The sequence below is a fragment of the Vombatus ursinus genome, unplaced genomic scaffold (assembly GCF_900497805.2).
Source record: "Vombatus ursinus unplaced genomic scaffold, bare-nosed wombat genome assembly UNPS02004338.1, whole genome shotgun sequence".
In the NCBI taxonomy this organism is placed as follows: domain Eukaryota; kingdom Metazoa; phylum Chordata; class Mammalia; order Diprotodontia; family Vombatidae; genus Vombatus; species Vombatus ursinus.
This window is the reverse complement of record NW_020944116.1, coordinates 1-17,528: the sequence shown is the minus strand read 5'-3', so window position 1 is coordinate 17,528 and position 17,528 is coordinate 1. Positions and strand designations below refer to the sequence as shown.

At 52.3% G+C, this 17,528-nt stretch overlaps 2 protein-coding genes across 4 annotated transcripts; one reads left to right on the top strand and one right to left on the bottom strand.

The window, feature by feature from the left end:
* Positions 1-9,738: 9,738 nt before the first annotated feature.
* LOC114023064 (trafficking protein particle complex subunit 6A-like) lies at positions 9,739-14,390 on the bottom strand. Of its 2 annotated transcripts, XM_027835541.1 has the most exons (3): positions 14,298-14,390; positions 10,310-10,377; positions 9,739-10,029 (listed from the first exon to the last, which is right to left on the bottom strand). In XM_027835541.1, exons 1-3 carry the CDS (start codon positions 14,379-14,381, stop codon positions 9,864-9,866), a joined length of 318 nt encoding a protein of 105 aa, XP_027691342.1. In that variant the 5' UTR covers positions 14,382-14,390; the 3' UTR covers positions 9,739-9,863. The 2 variants fall into 2 exon arrangements, 1 of the variants encoding a protein (XP_027691342.1); XR_003566738.1 differs by lacking the exon at positions 10,310-10,377.
* Positions 13,814-16,814, top strand: LOC114023046 (biogenesis of lysosome-related organelles complex 1 subunit 3-like). Of its 2 annotated transcripts, none has more exons than XM_027835538.1 (2): positions 13,814-14,098; positions 15,972-16,814. In XM_027835538.1, exon 2 carries the CDS (start codon positions 15,991-15,993, stop codon positions 16,579-16,581), a length of 591 nt encoding a protein of 196 aa, XP_027691339.1. In that variant the 5' UTR covers positions 13,814-14,098; positions 15,972-15,990; the 3' UTR covers positions 16,582-16,814. The 2 variants fall into 2 exon arrangements, with proteins under 2 accessions (XP_027691339.1, XP_027691337.1); XM_027835536.1 differs by lacking the exon at positions 13,814-14,098 and adding an exon at positions 14,530-14,873.
* The last annotated feature ends 714 nt before the right edge of the window (positions 16,815-17,528 follow it).

The following is a 17,528-nucleotide window of genomic DNA, read 5'->3' as shown; positions in this document are numbered from 1 at the left end:
GAGAGAGAGAGAGAGAGAGAGAGAGAGAGAGAGAGAGAGAGAGAGAGGATAGATTTGGAGGGAGGTTGGGCTAGACTAGACACAGAGACCCAATTCTGGAAGAAAAGGAGAAGGGAGGATGGGCAAAGGCACCAGGAGAAGGGGTTCATTTCTGCCCTTCTCCCTGTCCATTCTCCAACCATCCCCTCCCTCCCACCTGTGGACATGTCCATTCATACCTGGTAAGGCTGGTCATACATTCTTGTGCGGGCCAAGGCCTGAGCTCCCAGGGTCCCCACAATGCCATCCAGAGCCTCAGAGCTGGTCAGCCACTTCCGACCCATCACTTTGGAGAAGTGGGGCTGGATTTGTCCAGAGAAAGGAGAGATCAGAGTTCATCAGACCCACAGCTCCCTTCAGGTCCCACCCAGGCCACTGAGCCCATAGGTAAAAGAGCCAGGAATTCTGCCCCCTTCCACCTTAATGGGGGGATCCCAGAGTCTATCAATGTCTTCATGAGGGTGGGAGGAGTAGAGCACACACATTTAGCCGAAGCTGAAGCTCACCTAATTCATGCCCCCCCATTCCACACAGAGTCACAGACTTAAGCACAAAAATGTACAATGTCACTCCCATCCTGGACCAGCAGGCCCAGGCACAGCCACAGCCCTCCACGCTCCTGAGTGGAGCAGTCAACAGGCAACGGCAGCCTGTGGGGACTTAGGCCCAGACCCAGGTTCTGCCTCCCCTCTCCCCAAACTGGGCCATCTGTGTAAATATCTATCTCCTCCCTCTATTCTGCACCCTCCCCTTTCTGTCCTCTCTTCCTTAGTCCAATCTCTGGCTCGGCTGGACCTCAGCCTGATCCCGATCTGACACTCTCAGGTCCCCATTTTCTAGTCAGTTTGGGAGGGGGCCAGAGGCTTCCTGGGACTGACCTGCAGTTCTTGAAAGAGCAGGTCAGCCAGGATGTGGTGGCAGAGGCAGGTGACACGGTCAAGAGCATTTGCAGCTGCCTCCCGAGCAGGCTCGCTCTCTGAGGGCCCCAGCCGGGCCAGACGCTCAGCTAGGGACCTGTGGGTGAGAAACCGGGGCTCATCACTAGCTGGCCTTGGGTGCCAGCTGGCTCACTCCACATGTTGGGTGCGCAGGCAGGCAGGGAAGTGTATCTCTCCACGTTTGGAGGAGGGGTTTCTATGTCTTTGGAGGGTCTCTCTGTATTTCAGTGCTGGTCAGGGGGCATGGCTTTGGTCTCTGTGAGAGGTCTCTCCATATCTCTGATGGGGCAGTGTCTCTGTCCTTGGAGGAATCTATCTTTGGGTAGTCTTTCTAGTGGAGTTTCTCTGTCTCTGGAGTTTTATCTTTGTATGTCTCACAGTCACTCTGTCTCTAGAGAGGTTTCTCTCAGAGCGTGGGGAGGGGTCTCTTTTGAAGTCTGTGTCCCTGAGGAGGATGTCTCTGTGTCTCTGGGAAGGATTTTTTTCTTGAGGGCAGAATGGGAGTCCCTTTCCATGTCTCCAGAGGAAGTGTAGAGGGCCCCTTTGAGTGGCCCTTTCCCAGGGGAATGGAGTTGGGGAGAGGAAGGAAAGGACCTCAGAACATCTGGGATAGGGGCAGACTCCCTGACAAAGAATGGGCCAACTCACCATGGGGAGAACATTAGCTTCTCCCCATCCTCTCTAGGGTCTGACTTACTGAAGAGGGGTCCACGTTCACCAAGGTAATTGTCCGGCTGATATAACTGTCACTCGGCAGCTCTCCAACACTTGGGTTCTCATGGAACCGCTCTATCGGCTGCTGGAAGCTGGAAGGTCAGGAGAGAGAAGGAGAAGCTCAGGTCAGGTGTCTCCTTTGCAGCCCACCACTCCTCCAATCAAGTTCTGAGCTCACCTCCTCCAGGAAACCCTCTAGGTTTCATTCTCCCTCCTGTTCTATCACTTTCTCATCTCTTATCACTTTCTCACCTCCCACTCACTTCTCCGCCCTCAGGCAATCTGATTTCCATCTTCACCACCTGACTGAAACTGCCCTCTTCTGAACCACCAGGAATTTCTCTGTTGCTAAATCCAATGACCTTTTCTCACTCTTCCTCCATCTCTCTGCTGCTTTGGACTCAGCCTATCATCCTCTCCCCTGAATACTCTCTCCTCTAGGTTTTCAGGATGCACTTCTCCTGCCTGCTTCTTCTCCCACCCGATAATTTGACTGTTCCCACTTCCTGCCTTCCCTCCTCCCCATAGCTAGGTGTCCCCCAGATAATAACCTCTTTGCAAGTGCTCAGTGATCATCCCACATCCCCAGTGACTCCCATATCTAGCCCACATTTGTCTCCCAAGCTGTAGGCTCCCATCACCACTGGCGGCTAGACATTTCCATCTGGATGTTGCGTAGCTGAGAATCCTAATAGAACCCATGATCTTTCCTCTCAAATCTACCCCTCTCCTAAACTCCCCATTTCTACAATCCGTGCCTCCACCTTTCCACTAATCTCAGAGTCCTCATGGACTCTTAGCTCCCCCATATCCAACCACCTCTCAAGTCTCGTTGATTCATTGGATCCTTAGCACCTGTCCCCTTCTCTCTACTCACCAGCTTCATTCAAGCTCCCAACCTTTCTTGCAGTCCTATTGCACTGGTCCCCTGTTTGGTCTCCCCTGGACAATCCGCCCTCCACAACCTGCCAAAGTGATCTTGCTAAAGTACACTTCTGACCATGTCACTCTGCCGCTGCTCAAGAGCCTTCAGTGACTCCCTATAGCCCCAAGAATCAAATACAAACTCTTCTACTTGGTATTTCAGATTCCAATCTACTTTTCCTGTTTAATTTCACATTACTACCTCTCATGCAGTCTATTCCAGACAAATTGGCTTACCTGCTGTTCCCATTCTCTCTCCTACCTTTACACTGATTGTCTCTCATGCCTGGAACACACTCCCTCTGCACTTTCTTGGATGCTTAATTCAGATGCCATCTCCCACTTGGGACCTTTGCTGATCCTCCCCCTCTCCCAATTTGTTAGGTCTCCCTCCCTGCTGAAATTTCTTTGAAATTGCATCCCCCTTTCAAATTAAACAATCAAATAATTATTTAATCATCTGTTTACATACTGTATCTCCCAAGTAGAATGTAAACTCCTTGTGGGAAGGGCCTTTTTTCTGGTCCTTGTAACCCCAGAGCTTGGGACAGTTCCTGATACATAGCCCAGCTTCTGCAGGAAGTCCCCTCCCCACCCCATCCCACCTCTTCCCTCTGAGACCACCTTCCATCTATTTAGCGTACATCTTGTCTGTGTAGCATTATTGGCTTGCTGTCTTCCAGACTCGAATATAAGCTCCCTGACAGCAAGAACTGGGAAGAGTATGGGTTTTTTTGATCCTTTTCTTTCTATTCCCAGCCACTGGCACAGTCATTTAAGTAATGCCTGTTTCCTGGCTGACTGAAATAATAAGAGCTTAATCAATGCTGGGATGAATGGAATCCTAGACTAAGTTGCAAATAAAGGATGACCTGTGTCTGGGGGAGGGTATTCTGCTAAACCCGGGGGGGGGGGGGGAGGAGGTCCAAAGACTCAAACAGTCTCTGGCCTCAAGGACCTTATGTGCTTTGGGAGAAACAGTATTTACACGTCAGTCAATCCTTCCACCAGCATTTCCTAAGCACTGTGACACAGTGCTAGGAGCTGAGGAGACACACAGAAATGACGCCAGTCCTCGCTCTGAAGGAGCTGACATTCTGCGAAGCAAACAAAGTGTACCCAAAGAAGCAAATGGGCTTTGAGGACTGAGGTGGTTCACAGACCCTGAAGACTTAGAAACTGTTTCCTCACCACAGCCCTCAGAAGCAGGTAGCACTACTGTCATAAGACCTATTTTACAGAAGAGAAGACTGAAGCTCAGAGAGACACACAAGGGGTAAATAAAATGGAACCAGCCTCACTTTAACCTGACATCTGTATACTGTGCCTTTTTTTTTGCAGAGATGCTTCCTCTAATCTGTTGTGGACAGTCCCCTGAAGGTAGATGACTTCTTGCCTCCCCAGCTCATTCCACCCTCCAAAATCAAGGGTCATCCCCTCTCCCCTGTACCTCTGCAGGAATTCAGCCAGCCCTCCCAGGCAGCAGTGTGCCATCCGCTCCCCAAATTCCTGGCTGATGCGAGGGGCCTGATCCGTGTGCTCTTCCAGCAGCTGGGGGACAGAGATGGAGAAGTGAGACCCCCTTTTCTCCAACACCAAGCAATCTCCTCACTTGGAGTGGTGTTGGCACCTTAGAGATCTTCCCTCTTTGCCTCCCCTAACCCCAAAGCATCTTAAAGTTGTCACATTTTAAATCTTCAAATTTATAGAATTTTGCATTTGCAGAATTTTAAGTCTTAGACTTTAGGATTACAGAATCTTGGACTGTGAGATTATTTAATTATTAATATTATAAAATATGTGGTTAATAATAGTTAACATTTATATGGTGCTTTAAGATTTGCAAAGTGCTATTCATATGCTATCACATTTGATCTTCACAACAATCCCGGGAGGTATGTATTATCATAATAATTTTTATATATTTTTTTGAGTCAATCAAGGTTAAGTGCCTTGCCCAGGGTCACACAGCTAGTAAGTGTCTGAGGCCAGATCTGAATTCAGGTCCTCTAGACTCCAGGGTCACTGTTCTATCCACCACACCACCCAGCTGCCCCAGGTGCTCTTATTATCCCTATTTTACATATGAGGAAACTGAGGCAGACAGAAATGAGGTGACTTGGAGGCAGGGTCACACAGCTACTAGTAAATGCCCGAGGCCAGATTTGAACTCAGATCTTCCTGACTTCAAGCCTACCCAGCACTCTAACTGCTGCATCATCTTAGCTGCTTTGTGTTTATTATAAAATAAGTTTTGTTTTATAATATTTATTGTATTATATGTTATGGTGAAAATATGTGTGTAATTTAGACTCTTAGAATTATATCATTTTAGAATCATAGAATCCCCAAATTTCAGTCTCATAGAATACTTCAATCTTAGAAAAACAAAATCTTGGACTTCTCTCATTTAGCATCTTAGAATCAAAGAGCTTGGCCCCAAGGAATCTTTGGATTTATAGACTCCTAGAATCATCTACCTTGCTAATCCTGGAATTATGCACTCAAAAAAGTAGAAAGAGCCTCCTCTCCCTCCTCCAGCCCTCTCTATCCCAATCCCTTCTTCTTTCTCTAATGGGAGTGGGTGCTGATACTCTCCTCTCCTCCTCCCCACAACCACACATCTTACACACACATTTCACATATACACACACACCTCACACACATACACACACACCTCTCACACACATACACACACGTCTCACACACCTTAAACAGACACAACTCACACATACACACAAACACATATACCCATGTATATACCTCACACCCACATACACACACACCTTGCACACAAACACATCTCACACCCATATACATACACCTTTCACACACACACACATATACACACACCTCTCACACACCTTACACATATACCTTTCATACACATATATAAACACACACAACTCACACTACACACAAACACATGTACCCATGTACATGCCTCTCACACACATATACACACTTCTCTCACACCTTACACACACACTTCTTATACACACACAAGTCAAACACATATAAACACATCTCACACATATGTCTCTCACACACTTCACACACACACATTACACATACATCTTACACACACACATCTCATACACATATATACACACACCTCTCACACTTTACACACACACATCTCACACACATACACACACACATATACACACACCTCTCACACAACTCACACACACATATACACACACCTCTCACACGCTTTACACACACCTCACACACATATACACACTTCTCACACAATTCACACACAACTCACACATACATACACACTTATACACATGTACACACCTCTCACAACATATACACACACACTTCTCACACCTCACACACACCTTATACACACACAGCTCACACACACATATCAACACATCTCACATATACATCTCTCACACACCTTACACACACACATCTCACACACATATACACACACCTCACACACCTCACATACATATACACACAATTACACATGTCTCTCAAACATCTTACACACACACAAATCTCACACTCATACACATAACTCTCACACACTTCACACCTTACACACACACACACACACACACACACACAAAACACATATACACATATACACCCTTCACAGTGTATATCTTGAGCCAGGCTGCTGGGCTGGTCCTCAGCCCCATTCCATTGTTCTTCCTCTTCCTGCAGGGTCTGAAGCAGAACAGCTCAGGTCTGAGCCTGGGAAAACAGAAGGGGCATGATCTGATCCCTAGAGGAAAAGTTCAGGAAAGTGGCGTGGGGAGGTGGGGAGGAGAGAGTGTTCGTCTCCTCCTCACAATTTCCTTCACTCCCAGAGACTCCCTGTAGCACATCCCACATACAGTGGAGCCCTAGACCCCTTGACTTAGAAGAATTTTAGAAGTTTGGAACCTTAGAGGACCTTAGACCCAGAGAACTTTAGACATAGACTCATGCAATCTGAGACTTTAAGGAACCACACCCTGTCTGGCCCAGTTGGAAGGGACTTCAGTGGTCACTTGGGCCAGCCTCACTCACATGGGAGTGAAGGAGAATCCTCTTTCCAACATTCTCAACAAGGGAGGCATCGGGGAGCTCGTCCCCTCTGGAGGCAGTCCATGATTCCCCTTTTGAATAACTCAAATGGCAGGAACTTTCCCTGGGTGGACATCAAGCCTAAACCCGCCTCTTTGAAACTGCAGCTCCCACTTCTGTCCTCTAGGGCCCAACAGGGAGAAGCCTGATTCTTCCCCTACAGGACAGCTCCCACATCCCTAGGTCTCCTCCTTGCCAGTCCCAGACTCTCTTATTCCTTAGCTGATCCTCATAGAGCTTGAGAGCCCAACCCATGCCGCATCCCCACCACCACCATCTACAGCATTCCCTAGACCCGCCTATTTAGCAACCTTTCAATAAAGGATAAAAGGTTGGTCTGGCAAGACCCATTCTGGGCTGTGTTGGTTGGTCCAGACCTCTGATTTCTTTCCTATAGGGAGTTTGTGGTGAGGAAAGCCTCACTCCCAATACAGATTCACAACTTTTAGGCACTTTCCAGACTTGGAGAGTCTCCTGTGGCAAGGAGAGGTTTGCCCAGAGGGTCAGAGGCAAGCTCTGAATCCAGGTCTTCCCAATGCTGGGGCCAACACTACACCACCCTGACTCTCCCCTGCTTGTTTGTGCTGAAGCTATGCTAGCCCCTTAATGATCAAAGGTTTCCTTGCTAGAGGTGCACAAACCACCCCTTTCTTGCTATGTGCTAGAATTTTGCAACTGTATCCTGTAGTTCAGAGGTAGGGCTCTGCCTAGACAGAGCCCCAAATTAATCTTGGAGGCTTATCAGTAATTACCAAGACTGTCTACAATCTTGGTGGCTCCTGCCCCAACCCAGAAAATCTCCAGGAAAAATCAGTCTGTTTCACATTAGCTCTCCCTGAGGGATATCAGCTTCCAACTCCATCAAGACAACACTGGAAATATATGCCATTCAGGACAGTAATTAAAATCGAAGCCTAGGCTTTTTGGCCAAGCAATAAGAAAAAGACTAGGTCACCTCCAGCTTAATGACATTTCTGATTCTCCATCCCTCTAGTCTCCATTCCGCAAAATACTTTCACAAGACCATGTAACTGCCCACCTCAAGAACCATTAGCTCCCTATTGCCTAAGGTATTAGACACATAGACAAACAGAAATAGACAGACAGATAGATAGATGAATAGATGGATGGATGAATATATAGATAATAGGTAGAGGTGAATAGATAGTCACACAAACAGACAGATAGGTATGGATGGATAGAAAGACAGACAGATGTGGATGGACAGAAAGAAAGACATAGATATCTATGGATAGAAAGCAAGAAAGATAGATGTGGATGGATAGAAAGGCAGATAGATGTCGATGGATAGACAGACAGACAGAGATGTCGATGAATAGACAGACAGAGAGACACATTAGCTAGCTGCTCTGACTGGCACAGCATGGCATTTAAAGTCCTCTAGCTGGACTCCAGCTACCTTTCCATTCTTATCTCACATGATTCCTCTTTGTACCCTCTACATTCCAGCCAGACCAGACCAGTAGTTTTTCCCTGAAATTAGCATTCCAATGTTTTGCAAGACTGCACATGTATAATCTGTATCAAATTGTTTCCCTTCTCCACGAAGAGGGAGAAGAGAGAGGGAAAGAATTTGGAACTCAGAATTCAAAAAAGAAAAAAGTTAAAATTGTTATTACATGTAATTGGGAAAAAATATAAAGTTTTCACTTGAAAAAAGAAATGAGAATTCCACTTGCCCTCACGGCTGGAATGTGCTCATTGCTCACCCCTGCCTTTAGAATGCCTCTCTTCCCTCCTTTCCTGGCTCCCAGTTGTTGGGGTACTCTCCCTCCTCACATAATTGGGGTTGGGGCAGAGGAGAAAGAAGAACGGCCTCCTCTGATCCCTTCACCCCCACTTCCCAACCAGATTCGCAGCCGTTAAGCCCTGTCTCCTGCCCTATGGGGGCGAGGGTCCAACCTCTTCTGTCCCGTCATGACTGCATCCAGCCTTGGCCCCTTACGCCCTGCTCTGGTGCTGACAGCTCTCTGCCACCTGCCTCCAGGTGAGAATCATTCTCCTTAAGGATCTGCTTGTATCCGTCCTGGGCTTCAGTTCTCCTGTAAGGTTTAAACTGCATGATTCCCATTTTCTCTGTCCCTTTCTTAAATCCAGGCAATCAGCAAAGCAGGAAATCATGCCTGATTTGGAGCATTTTCGGATTTCCAGGGTGTGGACACTCATGTGGAAAATTAACAATGGCTTCCATGAAATCCTGGGCTCTGGCACATGCCAGGTTCTCACCCAGCTGGATCCTGGGGCCCTGACTCTGTTCCCTAGGGCACTCAGGGGGCCCTCCTCTGGTCCTGAAGCGCTGGATGGGCATGTGCTGGGAGAAGGGCAGGGGAGCCCTGAATACGTGATCTCATTTTGGCACTCAACAAACCAGCCTGTGAGACTGGGGCAGAGGAGGGATTAGTATCCTGATTTTACAAATGAGAAACTTAGAAAGAAGGAAGGAAAGGGAAGACCTAAGTTTTTATTATGCCCCTACTGTGTGCCAGGCACTACACTAATCCCTTTATGAATATCTCATCCATCTTCCCAACCACCCTGGGAGGCAGAAGCTGTTTTCATTTCCATTTTACAGATGAGGAAACTAAGGTAGCAATTACTTGCCTTGTCCAAAGTGATGGAGGCAGCATTTGAACTCAGGTCCTCCTGACTCTCTCCATTGCACTGCCTCAGAATGGAAGGGACTTGCTCAAGGTCTCCATGTGAAGCCATGACTTGTGACTCAAAGCCCAGTGTCTTTTCTTTTTTTTTTTTTATTAATTTATTTTGATGTATCAACAATCACTTCCATAATCTTTTGAGTTTTAAATTTTTCTCCCCCTCCCTACCCCCCCTCCCCAAGACAGTGCACAATCTAATATAGGCTTTACATATACATTCCTATTAAGCATATTTTCACATTAGTGATATTGTAAGGAAGAATTAGAACCAATAAGAGGAACCAACAGAAAGAGGAAACAAAATGCAACAAAAGAAAAAAAAGCAAATAGTATGTTTCGATCTGCATTCAGGCTCCATAGTTCCTTCTCTGGATGTGGACAGCATTTTCCATCATGAGACTTCTGGAGATGTCTTAGATCCCTGCATTGCTGACAAGGGCTGAGTCTATTAGTCACGGCACAACGTGGCTGTCACTGTATATCATGTTCTCCTGGTTCTGCTCACTTCATTCCGCATCAGACCACACAAGTCTTTCAAGGTTTTTCTGAAGTCTGCCTGCTCATCATTTCTTACAGCACAATAGTCCCTGCACAGGAACTTGATGGTGTCCAGCTCCTCTCTGAGGACCAGGGCCCCTCGGGGCAGCCTGAGAGAAACACAAGCTTCTGACTCTAGGGTGAAGAAGCCGGGAACCAGGCCCAGCCCCGGGGAGCCAGGGAGAGGGGATCTAATGGGAAGATGCAGGACATGACCCAAGGTCCAGGAAGGCCTGGAACTGGAGGGAGGGGAAAGGAGACCAAACACCATCACCCATTATAGCTCCTGGTACCCTGGGGGGGCCCAATGATCAACTGGGGAGCCTCCCCATGGAGAAGGGCCTGAGCACATGGGACAAGCCCCCTGGAGGATGGAGTCCTGGCTCTCACCTCTCAGCCAGGCCCTGGCCCACAGGGAAACCCATACCCTCAAGAACTGTCAAGCCATTCCTCTGTCCCTAGGAGAGGAGGGGTGGGGAGAAGGGGGCTCAGCCAGGGCCATCAACTCTGGGCACCTCCCCTTCCTCCCCCCACAAAATAGGGAGAAATTACAGAAGAGTGATTTTGGATTAGGAATGGAAAAGGACACTCCCAAAGCTGCGTCCCAACCCTGGAGCTGGATGGCCCGAGACAGGTTCCAGAGAGGGCAGGGAGGTACCTGAGAAGCCGCCAACACTCTCACCTCCCAGGACAGGTGACTCCCCCTCCCCCTGCCTCAGGCTCTGTTCCAGGGCCCCCAGTGTTCTACCAGGGAGTCAGAGGGGAGAGTCAGGCTCCTTGCTCCCATGAACCCCTCCCCAGGCACCCAATCCAATCCACAAACACGGCTGAGGTCAGTGCGGAGACAAGGCTGTGCAGGATCCAGAGAAGCCTGGAATGCATGGGGTTTAGGGGGTGGGGGGAGGGTCTTCCCTAGCCAGGCCCCGTGGTGACCCCCAGCCCCCCACCTCCTCAGTCTGGCTCATCCCTGCCTATGTCTGGCTCCCCCTTAGCAGGGAATGCCCAAAGGGGGAAGAGGCAAGGAATGGAGGGGCAGTGGGGGAAGGGACTCAGGGACAGGACATGAAGACAGGTGTGGGGCAAGCAGGAGCCCAGAAGAAAGGGAAGAATGGCAAGGTCAGGGTGGAACCAGAAGAGGTGGAGGGAAGACAGCCATCCATTCGAAGCATCTCTTATGTGCACACATGTGACAGTGTGTGTGTGTGTGTGTGTGTGTGTGTGTGTGTGTGTATACGTGGCATGTGTGTGTGTGCATGGGCCTGCCGGCCCTGCACCAAACCCTGGGCACACACACAGAATGAACCCCTCCCTTCTCTGAAGGAGCTGACACAAGAGGAGAGAGGAGGAGCCAGAGCTGGCTTCAGGGGCCTTTAGGCTCACCTGGTTCACCTTCCACTTTTTCCGGGGGCAGGGGCGGGCACAAGGCTGCCCAGCAGTGGCCCAGCAGGATTCAAACCCAGATGGTGGGACAGGGTCTGCCCTCCTTCCACAAGGCCCCACAGCCTCCAGCCAGGGGATGTTGGGAGGGATGGAAGGAGGGGGGAGACCCTTCTGAGCCACCCCCGCTAGTCCTCAGGTTCTGCCCTGCTCAAACGCGTCCCCCAGAGTGTCTGTTCCACAGCTTTCTTCCTCCTTCCGGTCCCTTATCATGGCCCTGCCTCCCCTTCTCCTCCCACTTCCCTGGAAAGCCCAAGGCCACCCAGGCACCCCGCCCAAGCTCTGTCCCTTCTTTGGGTCTCCTCTGTTCATCTACCAACCTTCGCTCCAGACACAGAGGATTAGGCGGGCCTTCCATGCCTGCCCTGGCCCCCATCCCCATCCCCCCCACTCCTCCTTCTCAACCTCTCCTGGCTCCTTGCCTGCTGCCTACAAACAGACTACATCTCCCCCATCCTTAAACACTTTCCCTTGGCCCCACTGGCCCCTGAAGCCCCCACCATCCAATGGCTGTCTTCCCCTCCACAGCCAAACCCTACAAACAGCACCCTACCTGCATCTGGTGCTCTATAGCCTCATCTGCAAGCATTCAGTAAGGGCCTACTATGCGCCAGGCACTGAGGGCGTGGGGGTGGGGGTGTGCCCAGTCTAACCAAGGGAGACAACAGGGGCCTATAGTTAAGCATATACAAAACAGAAACATGGTCACTTGATGGAGAAGGTCCTAGCACCTCTCAGTTCCTTGCAGTCTGGCTTCCAATTCCTTCACGAAAATGAATTCACTTGCTGCAAGGTCGCCCGCGATCTCTCTCCCACAACTCCAGTGTCATCCCTGGTGTGGGCCACCCGCCTGGCACCATCCTGGCTCCTCTCTCTGCTCAGCAGGGTCTCTGCCCTCCTTCCTTCCCTCCCCATTCCACGGGCCTTGCCCTCCTATCTCCATCAAGTTCTACCTTCCCAGCTGCCCACCAGACATCGCCACCCACAGCCATCTCAAACTCCAAACCGTCCAAACCAAACTCATGTCTTCTGCCCCTTTCTCCTAACTTCCTCCCTTCTGCCAAGGGCACCATCTTTGCCAAATTCACAAGCTGGGAGTCAATCGTGGCTTCCCAATCTCTCCTCACTCCCTTCTCTGGCCAAGCAGCTGCTAAGCCTTGAATTCCACCTCAGTATCTGTGCCCAGCTCCAACTACTGTGGTCCAGCTCCTCATCATCCCTTGTCTGGACTTTCGTAATTGGTGTCTCTGCATCCAGTCTCTTCTTTCTATCCCTCATCCTCCACACTGCCGTCAAATGGGAAGTCCAAGCACAGAACTGACCACGACACGATTCTGCTCAAAAAGCTTCAGTAAGACTGCCCCAGCGGCCGAGGATGGAGCAGAAACTCCCCTTTGGCACAGGAAGCCCTTGGCAGGCTGGCTGCCACCTTCTTCCAGGCTTCCCTTCATGCGCTGTGCGCCTCAGCTGATGCCTGCTCGCTGATGTGCCTCTGTGCATGCATACAAGCCGTCTCCTCAAACCCTGGAAGTCACTCCTTCCACTTCATCCTCTTGGAACCCCTAAGGCCCTAAGCTCAAATGCCACCTCATATTGCCCAGAGGTCAATGCCCCTCTCTTCCAAATCAATGTGCCTTTATTTTGTAAATGCCCGGTTTATATTTATCTGGGAAGGAATATTCCTGATTCCCCCCACCCCATGCCAGTGAGTGCTTCCACCCTCCCCCCCAAAATTACTTTGAATTCCTCTATGTTTTATATGAGAGACAACCTGGCTTAGTGGAGACAGAGCCAGCCTCAGAACAAGACCTCCGTTCGTACCTGGGACACAAGCTGGCTGGGTGACCCTGGGCAAGGCTCTGGGCTTCTCAGTGCTCCAAGTGACTCTCTGAGACTGTGGCAGATGGCAGAGCAACTGCCTGGCCTGGTAGGAGCTTCCCCACAATAACGAAGTCCCTGAGCGGGGCGCGCACACACACACACACACACACACACACAGGAGTCATTCCTTCCACATCGTGGGGGTCAGGAGCACGGCGCCCCACTATCTGGGACAATCTGAAAAATGTTTTGGCTCTCCCTTTGTACCAGAGAAGAAGTCCGAATTATTATGGTATTAAAAGATTAAAAACAGGGTGCTATCATCAGTGTTATACACAGATTTTGGGTATTTCTGAGTTTCTAAACTTTTTCTGTGTCATCCGTGGCTTCCACAAAACTCCCCCAAATTCTGATTTCATTTCTAATGCTGACCCGTGATACATTGGAACCACGATGGGGAAAGTGGCAATGTGGAAGGGATAATTGTATACACACACAGACACAGACACAGACACAGACACACACACACACACACACACACTACATACACGTTTGGTGTTCTGTCCTGTCCAACTCTTCATGACCCCATTTAGGGTTTTCTCGGCAGAGATACATTTGCCATTTCCTTCTCCACCTCATTTGACAGAGGAGGAAACCGAGGCAAACAGGGTGAAGTGACTTGCCCAGGGCCACCCAGCTAGTGAGTGTCACAGGCCACTTTCCAACTCTGGTCCCCTGACTCTGGCCTGGGGCTCTGCGTACTATGGCGCCCCCTAGCGACCACCTCTATGTGCAAGCCGTCTCCAATAAAATGCAAGGTCCACGAGGGCGGGGCGCGTTGCTCCACGTATCCCTAACAGCGGGTGTTCGGGGGGCCCGAACGGATGGAAGAAGACGGAGAACAGGCGTGTGCTGGGAAAGGTGAAGGGGGGAGGAACGGGAGGAGGGCGGAGGACATGGAGGGAGAAGGGGGAGGGGGAAGGGAAAAGCGAGGGGGGAGGGGAGACGGGGGGAGGAAGGGGATAGGAGGGAGGGGACGGCAGGGGGAGGGGAGACGGAGAGTCTGTAAGAGAGGGGGACAGAAGGCAGAGGGGACACGGCGAGGCCCTCCTGGCTTCACCTCGTCTCCCGAGCCCCGGCCCCCGCCATACGCGGCCGCCACCACCTCCGTGTGAAGCAGCTGGAACAGAGTCTCGTCCGCCATCGCCGGCGCTTCCGCCTTCAGCTGTCACTGCGCGCCCCACCCCCGAACCCTAGGGTTCCACAGGCCCCGCCCACCCGAGCCGCATCCAGCACTTCTATTGGTTCAAGATCGGGCCACGTGATTCCCACCTCTCTTTCGCTCTAATCCAGAGCCCACCCAGCACTTCTATTGGCACAGGGCAACTTCCATGCGAATTGCGGCCTCCTCTTCCTCCCTCCGAGCCTAAAGCTCATAGGTCGAGACGCTTTTGACGTCATGTCCATACCATCCTGTGGTCAGGGTGGGCGTGGCTACACAGCTCCTCGGTGCACCCCCATTGGCCAATTAATATTCCACCAACCCTTCGCCGTCATTGATCATGTCACGTGATCTAGGCCCGCTAGGTCCTTGCTCATTGGCGGAGCTCGAAAGGAGCAAGCCCCACGTGACTCTCCCTCCCCTCCAAATCCCTGAAAGCTGCAAGTGGAGAAAGCTCGGAGCTCCAGCCACCCGGTACCTTCCTCTCCCTGGGATGGACGGGATCTTATCCGGGATCCCACCTCTAGCGAGCCCTCCCTTCCCTGTCTCTGGCGCTCCTTGGGGGAGGGGAGGGAGAAAGGCCGCTCCCCCAACCACTTCCCTCTGTAATTCTGCCCTTGCCCCTATGACTCCCACTCCCCCATTCCCAGCCCTGGAGTCTCCCCCTCTTGTGACACCTCCTCCCCGATTGTCCCCCACATGTGACGCCCCCTGCCTGATTCGCCCGCTCCCTTGCGACGCCCCTTCCCCGATTCTCGCCCTCCTGTTACCCCCCCTTCCCTGATTCTCCCTCCACACAACCGCTCATCTCCTCGATTTTCCTCCTCCCTCATGGCGTTCCCCTCTGCCTGATTCTCTCCTTTTTTATTATCAACATTCTTTGATTCTCCTCTCTTCTGACCAACGAAGCACCCCCACTCGGATTCTCTCCCTCTCCCTCCCCCATGACACTCCCTTTTTCCACTGCTCACCCCCCCCAGTTTATCCTCCTTCCCTCTTTTCCACCCCTCCCCCACCATTCCTTACGGTCCCTGTTACGTAGCAATCTCCTTCCGTTAGGGGCCCCCTTATGGAATCCCCTCCTCTCAGAATGATGCAGTCCCTTCCCTGCTCCCCACCATGCCGTCTCTCTCATGGTCACTTTTTGGAATAATTCGTCCACCCCCACCCCAACTCCCAAAGCTCCTCGAAGTCCTGGGTCCCCTTCCATAGCGCCCTGCTGCTCCTCAGTGTCTTGTCATCCTCTCTCCAACTCCTTTGCCCTTTTGGTACCCGGCTGGCCTGGCACCCCTCCCAGGAGGGATCCCCACAAGCCTTCAGGGTGCGTTTTCCAGCCTCACAACCTCCGCCTTCACATAATGCCCTTGGGCTTGGTGCAGGGCCTTCCTCCTCTCCCCGCTAGATTCTCTACCCCACGCTCCATTCAGCGCAGCCCCGGTCTCTGCGCTAGTGGGGTCCCTGCCCTCTCTGCTTCCCTTCTTTCTCCGGATGGATCGCTCCCGCCTCCTCCTCCCCCCATCGCCCCCGCCTTGGTGCCCAGAACAAAGCGCCCTGCTACCTCTGCCCCAACAGCTCCTGGGCCTGAGAAGCCATGGCTTCCCGGGCCGTCGGAGGGTTGCGAGGTCGGCGACCCGAGACTGTGGTGCGTGGGGAGGCGATCGAGACGGACTCGGCGGCATCGTCGTCAGAAGAAGAGGAGCTGTACCTGGGCTCTGCCCCGCCGTGCCGGGGCCGCCCCACTGGGCTGCGAGTAGCCGGGGAAGCGCCTGAGACCGACTCTGAGGAGGAGCCGGCGACCCTGGTGGCCCACGCGGATCTGCCCCCGCTCGTGGTGGTTCGGGGACCAGAGTGGGCAGAAGAGGAGGCTCCCGCAGCGCCCGCGCTCCCTGCGTCGGGCCGGGCCTCGCTGCTGCAACAGCGGCTGGCTGAGAGCCAGGCTCGCCTGGGCCACGACGTGAGCGCGGCGGTGCGTGGTGTGTACCGGCGAGCTGGCCTCGATGTCGCCGGCCTGGCGGCCCGTCTGGCCGCCGCGCAGGCCGTGGGCTTGGCGGCGGCCCACAGCATCCGCCTGGCCCGCAGCGACCTCTGCGCCCTGGCCGAGCGCCTGGACATTGTAGCCAGCTGCCGCCTGCTGCCTGACATCCAATCTCCAGCTGAGCCGGGCCCCAGCCCCCGGGCATAGTGGAGGCGCAGCCCTCCTCTCCTGTGTCCCACCCTCACTGTGGTTCCCAAGGCCTAGTGTCCCTTGATGGCTTCTCTGAAGAGGCTTGGTACGGGCCCTCCCGGTGGTCCTCCCCTGGTTCAGGGGCCCTCCACTGGGTTGGGGGATGGGAAGGGCCTGGAAACTGGGAGCACGGACTTGCCTCACCCTCCTTACCCTCACCAGGTTTCAATAAAATGTCTTTGGAAAGAGAAGATCGAGTGTCCTTGGGATGGAGGGGATACAGTGGGAAGAGGGGGCACAGGCCACAGTCCCAAAAATCGTCTCTGTCCTTGGGCTTTTTCCTCGCCCACCATGTACAACCAGTGCTGGTCACCAGGTAGCGCTGTGGCTCCCTCCAGGAGGCCAGGGTCCCTCCACCACCGGTCTGAGGCTGGCAGGCCCCGCCCCGCTACTATTCCATGTGGGCGTTCCAGCAGTCCTTCAGTGCTAGTTGACCCCTCCCCCCTCAGACCTTAGGACCTGGGTGATCCCGTGGTCTTTCATCCTCTGGATTCTGTAGAACTGAACCTGCCCCTCACCAAGGCTGTCCTGCCGATCCTCCAGGTTGTCCTGTCCAGGATGGTGTCGTGGATGGAACTAGGGGGCTCAGCCTTTGAAATGCTAGGCACGGTGGCGGCAGCCTGGTGGCTTCTGCGGGTAGCCTGGTGGCTGGGCCATGCCCTGCTCGTCTATGGGCTGCCCCAGGTTGGCCTGGGCCTTGGCATTTCTCTCAGGAAGCAAGGGGCCTGGGCAGGTGTGTGGGAGAGGGAGGGAGGGAAAGGGACCGAAGGGGGAGGGAAGGGACAAGGGGTCTGATGACAGGAGTCCTGTGGCCCGCTGCCTCAGAAGAGTTCGTGGAGCATGGATGGAGGACTCTAGGACCAGGATTCCAAATTCAGTCAAGCTGCTTCGGATCGCGTGCGCCC

What these genes read in the sequence shown, in the direction of transcription:
- LOC114023064 (XM_027835541.1), bottom strand. Translation starts at nt 14,381, where the DNA reads ATGGCGGACGAGACTCTGTTCCAGCTGCTTCACACGGAGGTGGTGGCG. An exon ending in GCCGGGGCTCGGGAGACGAG is followed by an intron (nt 10,378 to 14,297) that starts GTGAAGCCAGGA and finishes CTCCTCTCCTAG; the next exon opens with GGACAGAGGAATGGCTTGAC. An exon ending in GGCCAGGGCCTGGCTGAGAG is followed by an intron (nt 10,030 to 10,309) that starts GTGAGAGCCAGG and finishes TGTTTCTCTCAG; the next exon opens with GCTGCCCCGAGGGGCCCTGG.
- LOC114023046 (XM_027835538.1), top strand. Translation starts at nt 15,991, where the DNA reads ATGGCTTCCCGGGCCGTCGGAGGGTTGCGAGGTCGGCGACCCGAGACT.